We start from the raw sequence: 16,901 nt of genomic DNA on the forward strand, positions 1-16,901 counted from the left end.
AGGATAATTAACGTGGTACTGCAGGTTAGGATAATTAGCGTGGTACTGCAGGTTAGGGTAATTAACGTGGTACTGCAGGTTAGGATAATTAACGTGGTACTGCAGGGTAGGATAATTAATGAGGAACTGCAGGTTAGGATAATTAACAAGGTACTGCAGGTTAGGATAATTAACGTGGCAGGTTAGGATAATTAACATGGTACTGCAGGTTAGGATAATTAACGTGGTACTGCAGGTTAGGATAATTAACGTGGCAGGTTAGGATAATTAACATGGTACTGCAGGTTAGGATAATTAATGAGGTACTGCAGGTTAGGATAATTAACGTGGTACTGCAGGTTAGGGTAATTAACGAGGCAGGTTAGGATAATTAACGTGGCAGGTTAGGGTAATTAATGTGGTACTGCAGGTTAGGATAATTAACGTGGCAGGTTAGGGTAATTAATGTGGTACTGCAGGTTAGGATAATTAACGTGGTACTGCAGGTTAGGATAATTAACGTGGTACTGCAGGTTAGGATAATTAACGTGGCAGGTTAGGATAATTAACGTGGTACTGCAGGTTAGGGTAATTAACGTGGCAGGTTAGGATAATTAACATGGTACTGCAGGTTAGGATAATTAACGTGGTACTGCAGGTTAGGGTAATTAACGTGGTACTGCAGGTTAGGATAATTAACGAGGCAGGTTAGGATAATTAACGTGGTACTGCAGGTTAGGATAATTAACGTGGCAGGTTAGGATAACTAACATGGTACTGCAGGTTAGGGTAATTAACGTGGCAGGTTAGGATAATTAACGTGGCAGGTTAGGATAATTAACGTGGTACTGCAGGTTAGGAAAATTAACGTGGTACTGCAGGTTAGGATAATTAACGTGGTACTGCAGGTTAGGGTAATTAACGTGGTACTGCAGGTTAGGGTAATTAACGTGGCAGGTTAGGATAATTAACGTGGCAGTTTAGGGTAATTAACGTGGTACTGCAGGTTAGGATAATTAACGTGGTACTGCAGGTTGGGATAATTAACGTGGTACTGCAGGTTGGGATAATTAACGTGGTACTGCAGGTTAGGGTAATTAACGTGGTACTGCAGGTTAGGGTAATTAACGTGGCAGTTTAGGGTAATTAACGTGGTACTGCAGGTTAGGATAATTAACGTGGTACTGCAGGTTAGGATAATTAACGTGGTACTGCAGGTTAGGGTAATTAACGTGGTACTGCAGGTTAGGATAATTAACGTGGTACTGCAGGTTAGGGTAATTAACGTGGTACTGCAGGTTAGGATAATTAACGTGGTACTGCAGGTTAGGGTAATTAACGTGGTACTGCAGGTTAGGATAATTAACGTGGTACTGCAGGTTAGGATAATTAACGTGGTACTGCAAGTTAGGGTAATTAACGTGGTACTGCAGGTTAGGGTAATTAACGTGGTACTGCAGGTTAGGATAATTAACGTGGTACTGCAAGTTAGGGTAATTAACGTGGTACTGCAGGTTAGGGTAATTAACGTGGTACTGCAGGTTAGGGTAATTAACGTGGTACTGCAGGTTAGGGTAATTAACGTGGTACTGCAGGTTAGGGTAATTAACGTGGTACTGCAGGTTAGGGTAATTAACGTGGTACTGCAGGTTAGGGTAATTAACGTGGCAGGTTAGGGTAATTAACGTGGCAGGTTAGGGTAATTAACGTGGCAGGTTAGGATAATTAACGTGGTACTGCAGGTTAGGATAATTTACGTGGTACTGCAGGTTAGGATAATTTACGTGGTACTGCAGGTTAGGATAATTAACGTGGTACTGCAGGTTAGGATAATTAACGTGGTACTGCAGGTTAGGATAATTAACGTGGCAGGTTAGGATAATTAACGTGGTACTGCAGGTTAGGGTAATTAACGTGGTACTGCAGGTTAGGATAATTAACGTGGTACTGCAGGTTAGGATAATTAACGTGGTACTGCAGGTTAGGGTAATTAACGTGGTACTGCAGGTTAGGGTAATTAACGTGGTACTGCAGGGTAGGGTAATTAACGTGGTACTGCAGGTTAGGATAATTAACGTGGTACTGCAGGTTAGGGTAATTAACGTGGTACTGCAGGTTAGGGTAATTAACGTGGTACTGCAGGTTAGGATAATTAACGTGGTACTGCAGGTTAGGGTAATTAACGTGGTACTGCAGGTTAGGATAATTAACGTGGCAGGTTGGGATAATTAACGTGGCAGGTTGGGATAATTAACGTGGCAGGTTAGGGTAATTAACGTGGTAGGTTGGGATAATTAACGTGGCAGGTTAGGGTAATTAACGTGGTAGGTTGGGATAATTAACGTGGCAGGTTGGGATAATTAACGTGGCAGGTTAGGGTAATTAACGTGGTAGGTTGGGATAATTAACGTGGCAGGTTGGGATAATTAACGTGGCAGGTTAGGATAATTAACGTGGCAGGTTAGGATAATTAACGTGGTACTGCAGGTTAGGATAATTAACGTGGCAGGTTAGGATAATTAACGTGGCACTGCAGGTTAGGATAATTAACGTGGCAGGTTAGGATAATTAACGTGGTACTGCAGGTTAGGGTAATTAACGTGGTACTGCAGGTTAGGATAATTAACGTGGTACTGCAGGTTAGGGTAATTAACGAGGCAGGTTAGGATAATTAGCGTGGTACTGCAGGTTAGGATAATTAACGTGGTACTGCAGGTTGGGATAATTAACGTGGTACTGCAGGTTAGGATAATTAACGTGGTACTGCAGGTTGGGATAATTAACGTGGTACTGCAGGTTGGGATAATTAACGTGGTACTGCAGGTTAGGATAATTAACGTGGTACTGCAGGTTGGGATAATTAACGTGGTACTGCAGGTTAGGATAATTAACGTGGTACTGCAGGTTAGGGTAATTAACGTGGCAGGTTAGGATAATTAACGTGGTACTGCAGGTTAGGGTAATTAACGAGGCAGGTTAGGATAATTAACGTGGTACTGCAAGTTAGGGTAATTAACGTGGTACTGCAGGTTAGGGTAATTAACGTGGTACTGCAGGTTAGGGTAATTAACGTGGTACTGCAGGTTAGGGTAATTAACGTGGTACTGCAGGTTAGGGTAATTAACGTGGTACTGCAGGTTAGGGTAATTAACGTGGTACTGCAGGTTAGGGTAATTAACGTGGCAGGTTAGGGTAATTAACGTGGCAGGTTAGGGTAATTAACGTGGCAGGTTAGGGTAATTAACGTGGTACTGCAGGTTAGGATAATTAACGTGGTACTGCAGGTTAGGATAATTAACGTGGTACTGCAGGTTAGGGTAATTAACGTGGTACTGCAGGTTAGGGTAATTAACGTGGTACTGCAGGTTAGGGTAATTAACGTGGTACTGCAGGTTAGGATAATTAACGTGGTACTGCAGGTTAGGGTAATTAACGTGGTACTGCAGGTTAGGGTAATTAACGTGGTACTGCAGGGTAGGGTAATTAACGTGGTACTGCAGGTTAGGGTAATTAACGTGGTACTGCAGGTTAGGGTAATTAACGTGGTACTGCAGGTTAGGATAATTAACGTGGTACTGCAGGTTAGGATAATTAACGTGGTACTGCAGGTTAGGATAATTAACGTGGTACTGCAGGTTAGGGTAATTAACGAGGCAGGTTAGGATAATTAACGAGGCAGGTTAGGATAATTAACGTGGTACTGCAGGTTAGGGTAATTAACGAGGCAGGTTAGGATAATTAGCGTGGTACTGCAGGTTAGGGTAATTAACGTGGTACTGCAGGTTAGGATAATTAACGTGGTACTGCAGGTTAGGGTAATTAACGTGGTACTGCAGGTTAGGGTAATTAACGTGGTACTGCAGGTTAGGGTAATTAACGTGGTACTGCAGGTTAGGGTAAATAACGAGGCAGGTTAGGGTAATTAACGTGGTACTGCAGGTTAGGATAATTAACATGGCAGGTTAGGGTAATTAACGAGGCAGGTTAGGATAATTAACGTGGTACTGCAGGTTAGGGTAATTAACGTGGTACTGCAGGTTAGGGTAATTAACGTGGTACTGCAGGTTAGGGTAATTAACGTGGTACTGCAGGTTAGGGTAATTAACGTGGTACTGCAGGTTAGGGTAATTAACGTGGTACTGCAGGTTAGGATAATTAACGTGGTACTGCAGGTTAGGATAATTAACGTGGTACTGCAGGTTAGGGTAATTAACGTGGTACTGCAGGTTAGGATAATTAGCGTGGTACTGCAGGTTAGGGTAATTAACGTGGTACTGCAGGTTAGGATAATTAACGTGGTACTGCAGGTTAGGATAATTAACGTGGTACTGCAGGTTAGGATAATTAGCGTGGTACTGCAGGTTAGGGTAATTAACGTGGTACTGCAGGTTAGGATAATTAACGTGGTACTGCAGGGTAGGATAATTAATGAGGAACTGCAGGTTAGGATAATTAACAAGGTACTGCAGGTTAGGATAATTAACGTGGCAGGTTAGGATAATTAACATGGTACTGCAGGTTAGGATAATTAACGTGGTACTGCAGGTTAGGATAATTAACGTGGCAGGTTAGGATAATTAACGTGGCAGGTTAGGATAATTAACATGGTACTGCAGGTTAGGATAATTAACGTGGCAGGTTAGGATAATTAACATGGTACTGCAGGTTAGGATAATTAATGAGGTACTGCAGGTTAGGATAATTAACGTGGTACTGCAGGTTAGGGTAATTAACGAGGCAGGTTAGGATAATTAACGTGGCAGGTTAGGGTAATTAATGTGGTACTGCAGGTTAGGATAATTAACGTGGCAGGTTAGGGTAATTAATGTGGTACTGCAGGTTAGGATAATTAACGTGGTACTGCAGGTTAGGATAATTAACGTGGTACTGCAGGTTAGGATAATTAACGTGGCAGGTTAGGATAATTAACGTGGTACTGCAGGTTAGGATAATTAAAGTGGTACTGCAGGTTAGGGTAATTAACGTGGCAGGTTAGGATAATTAACATGGTACTGCAGGTTAGGATAATTAACGTGGTACTGCAGGTTAGGGTAATTAACGTGGTACTGCAGGTTAGGATAATTAACGAGGCAGGTTAGGATAATTAACGTGGTACTGCAGGTTAGGATAATTAACGTGGCAGGTTAGGATAACTAACATGGTACTGCAGGTTAGGGTAATTAACGTGGCAGGTTAGGATAATTAACGTGGCAGGTTAGGATAATTAACGTGGTACTGCAGGTTAGGAAAATTAACGTGGTACTGCAGGTTAGGATAATTAACGTGGTACTGCAGGTTAGGGTAATTAACGTGGTACTGCAGGTTAGGGTAATTAACGTGGCAGGTTAGGATAATTAACGTGGCAGTTTAGGGTAATTAACGTGGTACTGCAGGTTAGGATAATTAACGTGGTACTGCAGGTTGGGATAATTAACGTGGTACTGCAGGTTGGGATAATTAACGTGTTACTGCAGGTTAGGGTAATTAACGTGGTACTGCAGGTTAGGGTAATTAACGTGGCAGTTTAGGGTAATTAACGTGGTACTGCAGGTTAGGATAATTAACGTGGTACTGCAGGTTAGGATAATTAACGTGGTACTGCAGGTTAGGGTAATTAACGTGGTACTGCAGGTTAGGATAATTAACGTGGTACTGCAGGTTAGGGTAATTAACGTGGTACTGCAGGTTAGGATAATTAACGTGGTACTGCAGGTTAGGGTAATTAACGTGGTACTGCAGGTTAGGATAATTAACGTGGTACTGCAGGTTAGGATAATTAACGTGGTACTGCAAGTTAGGGTAATTAACGTGGTACTGCAGGTTAGGGTAATTAACGTGGTACTGCAGGTTAGGGTAATTAACGTGGTACTGCAGGTTAGGGTAATTAACGTGGCAGGTTAGGATAATTAACGTGGTACTGCAGGTTAGGATAATTTACGTGGTACTGCAGGTTAGGATAATTTACGTGGTACTGCAGGTTAGGATAATTAACGTGGTACTGCAGGTTAGGATAATTAACGTGGCAGGTTAGGATAATTAACGTGGTACTGCAGGTTAGGGTAATTAACGTGGTACTGCAGGTTAGGATAATTAACGTGGTACTGCAGGTTAGGATAATTAACGTGGTACTGCAGGTTAGGGTAATTAACGTGGTACTGCAGGTTAGGGTAATTAACGTGGTACTGCAGGGTAGGGTAATTAACGTGGTACTGCAGGTTAGGATAATTAACGTGGTACTGCAGGTTAGGGTAATTAACGTGGTACTGCAGGTTAGGGTAATTAACGTGGTACTGCAGGTTAGGATAATTAACGTGGTACTGCAGGTTAGGGTAATTAACGTGGTACTGCAGGTTAGGATAATTAACGTGGCAGGTTGGGATAATTAACGTGGCAGGTTGGGATAATTAACGTGGCAGGTTAGGGTAATTAACGTGGTAGGTTGGGATAATTAACGTGGCAGGTTAGGGTAATTAACGTGGTAGGTTGGGATAATTAACGTGGCAGGTTGGGATAATTAACGTGGCAGGTTAGGGTAATTAACGTGGTAGGTTGGGATAATTAACGTGGCAGGTTGGGATAATTAACGTGGCAGGTTAGGATAATTAACGTGGCAGGTTAGGATAATTAACGTGGTACTGCAGGTTAGGATAATTAACGTGGCAGGTTAGGATAATTAACGTGGCACTGCAGGTTAGGGTAATTAACGTGGTACTGCAGGTTAGGATAATTAATGTGGTACTGCAGGTTAGGGTAATTAACGAGGCAGGTTAGGATAATTAGCGTGGTACTGCAGGTTAGGATAATTAACGTGGTACTGCAGGTTGGGATAATTAACGTGGTACTGCAGGTTGGGATAATTAACGTGGTACTGCAGGTTAGGATAATTAACGTGGTACTGCAGGTTAGGATAATTAACGTGGCAGGTTAGGGTAATTAACGTGGTACTGCAGGTTAGGATAATTAACGTGGCAGGTTAGGGTAATTAACGTGGTACTGCAGGTTAGGATAATTAACGTGGTACTGCAGGTTAGGGTAATTAACGTGGCAGGTTAGGATAATTAACGTGGTACTGCAGGTTAGGGTAATTAACGAGGCAGGTTAGGATAATTAACGTGGTACTGCAAGTTAGGGTAATTAACGTGGTACTGCAGGTTAGGGTAATTAACGTGGTACTGCAGGTTAGGGTAATTAACGTGGTACTGCAGGTTAGGGTAATTAACGTGGTACTGCAGGTTAGGATAATTAACGTGGTACTGCAGGGTAGGGTAATTAACGTGGTACTGCAGGGTAGGATAATTAACGTGGTACTGCAGGTTAGGGTAATTAACGTGGTACTGCAGGTTAGGGTAATTAACGTGGTACTGCAGGTTAGGGTAATTAACGTGGTACTGCAGGTTAGGGTAATTAACGTGGCAGGTTAGGGTAATTAACGTGGCAGGTTAGGGTAATTAACGTGGCAGGTTAGGGTAATTAACGTGGTACTGCAGGTTAGGATAATTAACGTGGTACTGCAGGTTAGGATAATTAACGTGGTACTGCAGGTTAGGGTAATTAACGTGGTACTGCAGGTTAGGGTAATTAACGTGGTACTGCAGGGTAGGGTAATTAACGTGGTACTGCAGGTTAGGATAATTAACGTGGTACTGCAGGTTAGGGTAATTAACGTGGTACTGCAGGTTAGGATAATTAACGTGGTACTGCAGGGTAGGGTAATTAACATGGTACTGCAGGTTAGGGTAATTAACGTGGTACTGCAGGTTAGGATAATTAACGTGGTACTGCAGGGTAGGGTAATTAACGTGGTACTGCAGGGTAGGATAATTAACGTGGTACTGCAGGTTAGGATAATTAACGTGGTACTGCAGGTTAGGGTAATTAACGTGGCAGGTTGGGATAATTAACGTGGCAGGTTGGGATAATTAACGTGGCAGGTTGGGATAATTAACGTGGCAGGTTGGGATAATTAACGTGGCAGGTTGGGATAATTAACGTGGCACTGCAGGTTAGGATAATTAACGTGGCAGGTTAGGATAATTAACGTGGCAGGTTAGGATAATTAACGTGGCAGGTTAGGATAATTAACGTGGCACTGCAGGTTAGGGTAATTAACGTGGTACTGCAGGTTAGGATAATTAACGTGGTACTGCAGGTTAGGGTAATTAACGTGGTACTGCAGGTTAGGATAATTAACGTGGTACTGCAGGTTAGGGTAATTAACGAGGCAGGTTAGGATAATTAGCGTGGTACTGCAGGTTAGGATAATTAACGTGGCAGGTTAGGGTAATTAACGTTGTACTGCAGGTTGGGATAATTAACGTGGTACTGCAGGTTGGGATAATTAACGTGGTACTGCAGGTTAGGATAATTAACGTGGTACTGCAGGTTAGGGTAATTAACGTGGCAGGTTAGGATAATTAACGTGGTACTGCAGGTTAGGGTAATTAACGAGGCAGGTTAGGATAATTAACGTGGTACTGCAGGTTGGGGTAATTAATGTGGTACTGCAGGTTAGGGTAATTAACGTGGCACTGCAGGTTAGGATAATTAACGTGGTACTGCAGGTTAGGGTAATTAACGTGGTACTGCAGGTTAGGATAATTAACGTGGTACTGCAGGTTAGGATAATTAACGAGGTACTGCAGGTTAGGATAATTAACGTGGTACTGCAGGTTAGGATAATTAACGTGGTACTGCAGGTTAGGATAATTAACGTGGTACTGCAGGTTAGGATAATTAACGTGGTACTGCAGGTTAGGGTAATTAACGTGGTACTGCAAGTTAGGATAATTAACGTGGTACTGCAAGTTAGGGTAATTAACGTGGCAGGTTAGGATAATTAACGAGGCAGGTTAGGATAATTAACGTGGTACTGCAGGTTAGGGTAATTAACGTGGTACTGCAGGTTAGGGTAATTAACGAGGCAGGTTAGGGTAATTAACGTGGTACTGCAGGTTAGGATAATTAACGTGGTACTGCAGGTTAGGATAATTAACGTGGTACTGCAGGTTAGGGTAATTAACGTGGTACTGCAGGTTAGGGTAATTAACGTGGTACTGCAGGTTAGGATAATTAACGTGGTACTGCAGGTTAGGGTAATTAACGTGGTACTGCAGGTTAGGGTAATTAACGTGGTACTGCAGGTTAGGGTAATTAACGTGGTACTGCAGGTTAGGGTAATTAACGTGGTACTGCAGGTTAGGGTAATTAACGTGGTACTGCAGGTTAGGGTAATTAACGTGGTACTGCAGGTTAGGATAATTAACGTGGTACTGCAGGTTAGGATAATTAAAGTGGTACTGCAGGTTAGGATAATTAACGTGGTACTGCAGGTTAGGATAATTAACGTGGCAGGTTAGGATAATTAACGTAATTAACGTGGTACTGCAGGTTAGGGTAATTAACATGGTACTGCAGGTTAGGGTAATTAACGTGGTACTGCAGGTTAGGGTAATTAACGTGGTACTGCAGGGTAGGATAATTAACGTGGCACTGCAGGTTAGGATAATTAACGTGGCAGGTTAGGATAATTAACGTAATTAACGTGGTACTGCAGGTTAGGGTAATTAACATGGTACTGCAGGTTAGGGTAATTAACGTGGTACTGCAGGTTAGGGTAATTAACGTGGTACTGCAGGTTAGGATAATTAACGTGGCACTGCAGGTTAGGATAATTAACGTGGCAGGTTAGGATAATTAACGTAATTAACGTGGTACTGCAGGTTAGGGTAATTAACATGGTACTGCAGGTTAGGGTAATTAACGTGGTACTGCAGGTTAGGGTAATTAACGTGGTACTGCAGGTTAGGGTAATTAACGTGGTACTGCAGGTTAGGGTAATTAACATGGTACTGCAGGTTAGGGTAATTAACGTGGTACTGCAGGTTAGGGTAATTAACGTGGCAGGTTAGGGTAATTAACGTGGTACTGCAGGTTAGGATAATTAACGTGGTACTGTAGGTTAGGATAATTAACGTTGCACTGCAGGTTAGGATAATTAACGTGGTACGGTAGGGTAATTAACATGGTACTGCAGGTTAGGATAATTAACGTGGTACTGCAGGTTAGGGTAATTAACGTGGTACTGCAGGTTAGGGTAATTAACGTGGTACTGCAGGTTAGGGTAATTAACGTGGTACTGCAGGTTAGGATAATTAACGTGGTACTGCAGGTTAGGATAATTAACGTGGTACTGCAGGTTAGGATAATTAACGTGGCAGGTTAGGGTAATTAACGTGGTACTGCAGGTTAGGATAATTAACGTGGTACTGTAGGTTAGGATAATTAACGTGGCACTGCAGGTTAGGATAATTAACGTGGTACGGTAGGGTAATTAACATGGTACTGCAGGTTAGGATAATTAACGTGGTACTGCAAGTTAGGGTAATTAACGTGGTACTGCAGGTTAGGGTAATTAACGAGGCAGGTTAGGGTAATTAACGTGGTACTGCAGGTTAGGATAATTAACGTGGTACTGCAGGTTAGGGTAATTAACGAGGCAGGTTAGGATAATTAGCGTGGTACTGCAGGTTAGGGTAATTAACGTGGTACTGCAGGTTAGGGTAATTAACGTGGTACTGCAGGTTAGGGTAATTAACGAGGCAGGTTAGGGTAATTAACGTGGTACTGCAGGTTAGGATAATTAACATGGCAGGTTAGGGTAATTAACGAGGCAGGTTAGGATAATTAACGTGGTACTGCAGGTTAGGGTAATTAACGTGGTACTGCAGGTTAGGGTAATTAACGTGGTACTGCAGGTTAGGGTAATTAACGTGGTACTGCAGGTTAGGGTAATTAACGTGGTACTGCAGGTTAGGATAATTAACGTGGTACTGCAGGTTAGAGTAATTAACATGGTACTGCAGGTTAGGGTAATTAACATGGTACTGCAGGTTAGGGTAATTAACATGGTACTGCAGGTTAGGGTAATTAACGTGGTACTGCAGGTTAGGATAATTAACGTGGTACTGCAGGTTAGGGTAATTAACATGGTACTGCAGGTTAGGGTAATTAACATGGTACTGCAGGTTAGGATAATTAACGTGGTACTGCAGGTTAGGGTAATTAACATGGTACTGCAGGTTAGGGTAATTAACGTGGTACTGCAGGTTAGGGTAATTAACGTGGTACTGCAGGTTAGGATAATTAACGTGGCACTGCAGGTTAGGATAATTAACGTGGCAGGTTAGGATAATTAACGTAATTAACGTGGTACTGCAGGTTAGGGTAATTAACGTGGTACTGCAGGTTAGGGTAATTAACGTGGTACTGCAGGTTAGGGTAATTAACGTGGTACTGCAGGTTAGGGTAATTAACGTGGTACTGCAGGTTAGGGTAATTAACATGGTACTGCAGGTTAGGGTAATTAACGTGGTACTGCAGGTTAGGTAATTAACGTGGCAGGTTAGGGTAATTAACGTGGTACTGCAGGTTAGGATAATTAACGTGGTACTGTAGGTTAGGATAATTAACGTTGCACTGCAGGTTAGGATAATTAACGTGGTACGGTAGGGTAATTAACATGGTACTGCAGGTTAGGATAATTAACGTGGTACTGCAGGTTAGGGTAATTAACGTGGTACTGCAGGTTAGGGTAATTAACGTGGTACTGCAGGTTAGGGTAATTAACGTGGTACTGCAGGTTAGGATAATTAACGTGGTACTGCAGGTTAGGATAATTAACGTGGTACTGCAGGTTAGGATAATTAACGTGGCAGGTTAGGGTAATTAACGTGGTACTGCAGGTTAGGATAATTAACGTGGTACTGTAGGTTAGGATAATTAACGTGGCACTGCAGGTTAGGATAATTAACGTGGTACGGTAGGGTAATTAACATGGTACTGCAGGTTAGGATAATTAACGTGGTACTGCAAGTTAGGGTAATTAACGTGGTACTGCAGGTTAGGGTAATTAACGAGGCAGGTTAGGGTAATTAACGTGGTACTGCAGGTTAGGATAATTAACGTGGTACTGCAGGTTAGGGTAATTAACGAGGCAGGTTAGGATAATTAGCGTGGTACTGCAGGTTAGGGTAATTAACGTGGTACTGCAGGTTAGGGTAATTAACGTGGTACTGCAGGTTAGGGTAATTAACGAGGCAGGTTAGGGTAATTAACGTGGTACTGCAGGTTAGGATAATTAACATGGCAGGTTAGGGTAATTAACGAGGCAGGTTAGGATAATTAACGTGGTACTGCAGGTTAGGGTAATTAACGTGGTACTGCAGGTTAGGGTAATTAACGTGGTACTGCAGGTTAGGGTAATTAACGTGGTACTGCAGGTTAGGGTAATTAACGTGGTACTGCAGGTTAGGATAATTAACGTGGTACTGCAGGTTAGAGTAATTAACATGGTACTGCAGGTTAGGGTAATTAACATGGTACTGCAGGTTAGGGTAATTAACATGGTACTGCAGGTTAGGGTAATTAACGTGGTACTGCAGGTTAGGATAATTAACGTGGTACTGCAGGTTAGGGTAATTAACATGGTACTGCAGGTTAGGGTAATTAACGTGGTACTGCAGGTTAGGGTAATTAACATGGTACTGCAGGTTAGGGTAATTAACGTGGTACTGCAGGTTAGGATAATTAACGTGGTACTGCAGGTTAGGGTAATTAACATGGTACTGCAGGTTAGGGTAATTAACATGGTACTGCAGGTTAGGATAATTAACGTGGTACTGCAGGTTAGGGTAATTAACATGGTACTGCAGGTTAGGGTAATTAACATGGTACTGCAGGTTAGGGTAATTAACATGGTACTGTAGGTATCACAGTGCCATCCGTTTTGTCACTAAAGCAGCTTATACCACCCACCACTGCGACTTGTATGCTCTAGTCGGCTGGCCCTCGCTACATATTCGTCGCCAGACCCACTGGATCCAGGTCATCTACAAGTCCATGCTAGGTAAAGCTCCGCCTTATCTCAGTTCACTGGTCACGATGGCAACACCCATCCGTAGCACGCGCTCCAGCAGGTGTATCTCACTGATCATCCCTAAAGCCAACACCTCATTTGGCCGCCTTTCGTTCCAGTTTTCTGCTGCCTGTGACTGGAACGAATTGCAAACGTCGCTGAAGTTGGAGACTTATCTCCCTCACCAACTTCAAACATCTGCTATCTGAGCAGCCAACCGATCGCTGCAGCTGTACATAGTCTATCGGTAAATAGCCCACCCAACTTTACCTACCTCATCCCCATACTGTTTATATTTATTTACTTTTCTGCTCTTTTGCACACCAATATCTCAACCTGTACATGACCATCTGATCATTTATCACTCCAGTGTTAATCTGAAAATTGTAATTATTCGCCTACCTCCTCATGCCTTTTGCACACAATGTATATAGACTCCCCTTTTTTTTCTACTGTGTTATTGACTTGTTAATTGTTTACGCCATGTGTAACTCTGTGTTGTCTGTTCACACTGCTATGCTTTATCTTGGCCAGGTCGCAGTTGCAAATGAGAACTTGTTCTCAACTAGCCTACCTGGTTAAACAAAGGTGAAATAAAAACATAAAAAATAAAAAGGTTAGGGTAATTAACGTTGTACTATAGGTTAGGGTAGTTAACGTTGTACTATAGGTTAGGGTAGTTAACGTTGTACTATAGGTTAGGGTAATTAACGTTGTACTATAGGTTAGGGTAGTTAACGTTGTACTATAGGTTAGGGTAATTAACGTTGTACTATAGGTTAGGGTAGTTAACGTTGTACTATAGGTTAGGGTAGTTAACGTTGTACTATAGGTTAGGGTAGTTAACGTTGTACTATAGGTTAGGGTAGTTAACGTTGTACTATAGGTTAGGGTAGTTAACGTTGTACTATAGGTTAGGGTAGTTAACGTTGTACTATAGGTTAGGGTAATTAACGTTGTACTATAGGTTAGGGTAATTAACGTTGTACTATAGGTTAGGGTAATTAACGTTGTACTATAGGTTAGGGTAGTTAACGTTGTACTATAGGTTAGGGTAGTTAACGTTGTACTATAGGTTAGGGTAGTTAACGTTGTACTATAGGTTAGGGTAGTTAACGTTGTACTATAGGTTAGGGTAGTTAACGTTGTACTATAGGTTAGGGTAGTTAACGTTGTACTATAGGTTAGGGTAGTTAACGTTGTACTATAGGTTAGGGTAGTTAACGTTGTACTATAGGTTAGGGTAGTTAACGTTGTACTATAGGTTAGGGTAGTTAACGTTGTACTATAGGTTAGGGTAGTTAACGTTGTACTATAGGTTAGGGTAGTTAACGTTGTACTATAGGTTAGGGTAGTTAACGTTGTACTATAGGTTAGGGTAGTTAACGTTGTACTATAGGTTAGGGTAATTAACGTTGTACTATAGGTTAGGGTAGTTAACGTTGTACTATAGGTTAGGGTAGTTAACGTTGTACTATAGGTTAGGGTAATTAACGTTGTACTATAGGTTAGGGTAGTTAACGTTGTACTATAGGTTAGGGTAATTAACGTTGTACTATAGGTTAGGGTAATTAACGTTGTACTATAGGTTAGGGTAGTTAACGTTGTACTATAGGTTAGGGTAGTTAACGTTGTACTATAGGTTAGGGTAGTTAACGTTGTACTATAGGTTAGGGTAATTAACGTTGTACTATAGGTTAGGGTAGTTAACGTTGTACTATAGGTTAGGGTAGTTAACGAGGCAGGGTAGGATAATTAGGTTAAGAAAAGGTTTAGGGTTAGCTAAAATTGTCCCCTGATCTACAATCAGGTCTGCCCTTAAAAAAAAAAAGTATTGGTTTCCACTAATGCGACTCTGGGCCCTGACAAGTCTGTTTGTCACGTGCTGATGACATCACCACTGAGCAGTGGGTAGTTGAAGTGTCAGTAGACAAGGGGGGTGGGCGTGTGTCGACTGACCAATGAGGAGTTGAAGTGTTGGTAGACAAGGGGGGTGGGTGTGTGTCGACTGACCAATGAGGAGTTGAAGTGTCGGTGCAGGTAGACGGTCTGGTCATCTCTGACTGAGATGGACTCTGCCACCTGTCTACTGGTCACCACCCCGAAACGCACCGCACCACGGAAGTCTGAGGCAGGGAAGAGCAACACACACTTTCATTCATCTTTCAATTCTCATTTCTATGGTCACAGAACTAGAATGAGTAGAACAGAACAGAGTAGAACAGGCCTTGCTATGTATTGGGCAGAGCTTCCAAGTCTGGTCTATTCATTCTATTTCAGTGGCTATGACATTCTACTCCGGTGGCAAAAAACCCAGCATGTAGCGGTTATCAATGACACTGGATTAGAGGACTTACATTTATCCATCTCCGATCAACAACATGGGTGTTAATGTTTCGCTTAACTCTCTTCAGGGCTTTAGGGAGTTAGCATGTAGCGGTTAGCTTACCTCTCTTCAGGGCTTTAGGGAGTTAGCATGTAGCGGTTAGCTTACCTCTCTTCAGGGCTTTAGGGAGTTAGCATGTAGCGGTTAGCTTACCTCTCTTCAGGGCTTTAGGGAGTTAGCATGTAGCGGTTAGCTTACCTCTCTTCAGGGCTTTAAGGAGTTAGGAAGTGAGCATGTAGAGGTTAGCTAACCTCTCTTCAGGGCTTTAGGGAGTTAGCATGTAGCGGTTAGCTTACCTCTCTTCAGGGCTTTAGGAAGTTAGCATGTAGCGGTTAGCTTACCTCTCTTCAGGGCTTTAGGGAGTTAGCATGTAGCGGTTAGCTTACCTCTCTTCAGGGCTTTAGGGAGTTAGCATGTAGCGGTTAGCTTACCTCTCTCTTCAGGGCTTTAAGGAGTTAGGAAGTTAGCATGTAGCGGTTAGCTTACCTCTCTTCAAGGCCTGCAGAGCTGAGGAGAGGTATGTGATGTAGCCGGGAGGCTGAGGAGAAGAGTTGAACTGGAAATAACCCACCACCCCCGGCTGGGAGGCAGGAGAGGAGAACAGACATGAAACACGTGACTTGGGTTGCAAAAATCCGGTAGCTTCCTCAAAATTCAAAGGTTTTCCAGAAACCTTGGTTAGAGGATTCTGGATTTCCTGTTTATTCCCTCCTGATTCTGTGAATCCTCCCAACAGGATTTCTGTTCAACCTGGGCATTATGGGAAAGGTACTGTGACATCACAGGTCATAGAACAATAGAAGCAGTCAGCCATGTCAGAAAGACTCACTTTTATCTAGGTGATATCTACAGGCTAAAACCCTGCTAGCAAAACAAACCAGGCTCTCTGTTGTGACAGACAGAGGCACTACAGAAAGGATTAAACAAAAAAACTGGCTAAACAGCTCCTCGACAACATAACACCCTCCACCATACCGTACACGACACCTGACCCACAGGTACGCCACACCTCGTGGACCACTCCCAAATGGCACCCGGTTCCCTATATATAGGTGTCCTACTGTTGAACCATAGCCCTGTAGGGCACGATAAAGAGAACAGGGTTCCATTTGAGATATTGTCACTCCTTGTTACATAGGACTCTTGTCTTTCAACAGAAAATAACACCCAAAGCATAACACTCACTTCCTCTCATCTCTTTGTTTCTCTGCCTGTATTCTTATTCCCTTCAGCCCCCACCCACCCCATTCTTATCCCCTTATCTCCCCCCATACCTCATGATAAGACAGGAAGTCTTGTAGTGTGGCTCGTGATGGTAGGTAGGTCAGTGGGGTGATGACTCTCAGGATAAACCTCTCTACATAGGAAGCCAGGAGCGGACCCTTGTACTCTATAGGGCCAAACCTCCAGAACCAGACAGGGGGGGGGGGATACAACATGTCAGAGTAGGAGGACCCATTTAGAACCAGACAGGGGGAGGGGGGGGAATACAACATGTCAGAGTAGGAGGACCCATTTAGAACCAGACAGGGAGGGGGGGGGATACAACATGTCAGAGTAGGAGGACCCATTTAGAACCAGACGGGGGGGGACAGATACAACATGTCAGAGTAGGAAGACCCA

General features: G+C 42.9%; 1 protein-coding gene across 2 annotated transcripts in view; it reads right to left on the reverse strand.

Moving 5' to 3' along the window:
* The window catches only part of LOC135530270 (thioredoxin domain-containing protein 11-like), a 62,919-nt gene that overhangs the window by 30,070 nt on the left and 15,948 nt on the right, over nucleotides 1–16,901 (reverse strand). Inside the window, exons 4-6 of one of the 2 annotated variants that reach the window (XM_064958621.1) lie at nucleotides 16,553–16,682; nucleotides 15,765–15,858; nucleotides 14,906–15,018 (exon numbers count right to left, since the gene is read on the reverse strand). In XM_064958621.1, the coding sequence (XP_064814693.1) occupies nucleotides 14,906–15,018; nucleotides 15,765–15,858; nucleotides 16,553–16,682 (337 nt within the window). Of the gene's footprint in view, nucleotides 1–14,851; nucleotides 15,019–15,764; nucleotides 15,859–16,552; nucleotides 16,683–16,901 lie in introns of both variants that reach the window. The other variant, XM_064958620.1, reaches the window with a different exon arrangement.

This window comes from Oncorhynchus masou, unplaced genomic scaffold (assembly GCF_036934945.1).
Source record: "Oncorhynchus masou masou isolate Uvic2021 unplaced genomic scaffold, UVic_Omas_1.1 unplaced_scaffold_1309, whole genome shotgun sequence".
Lineage (NCBI taxonomy): Eukaryota > Metazoa > Chordata > Actinopteri > Salmoniformes > Salmonidae > Oncorhynchus > Oncorhynchus masou.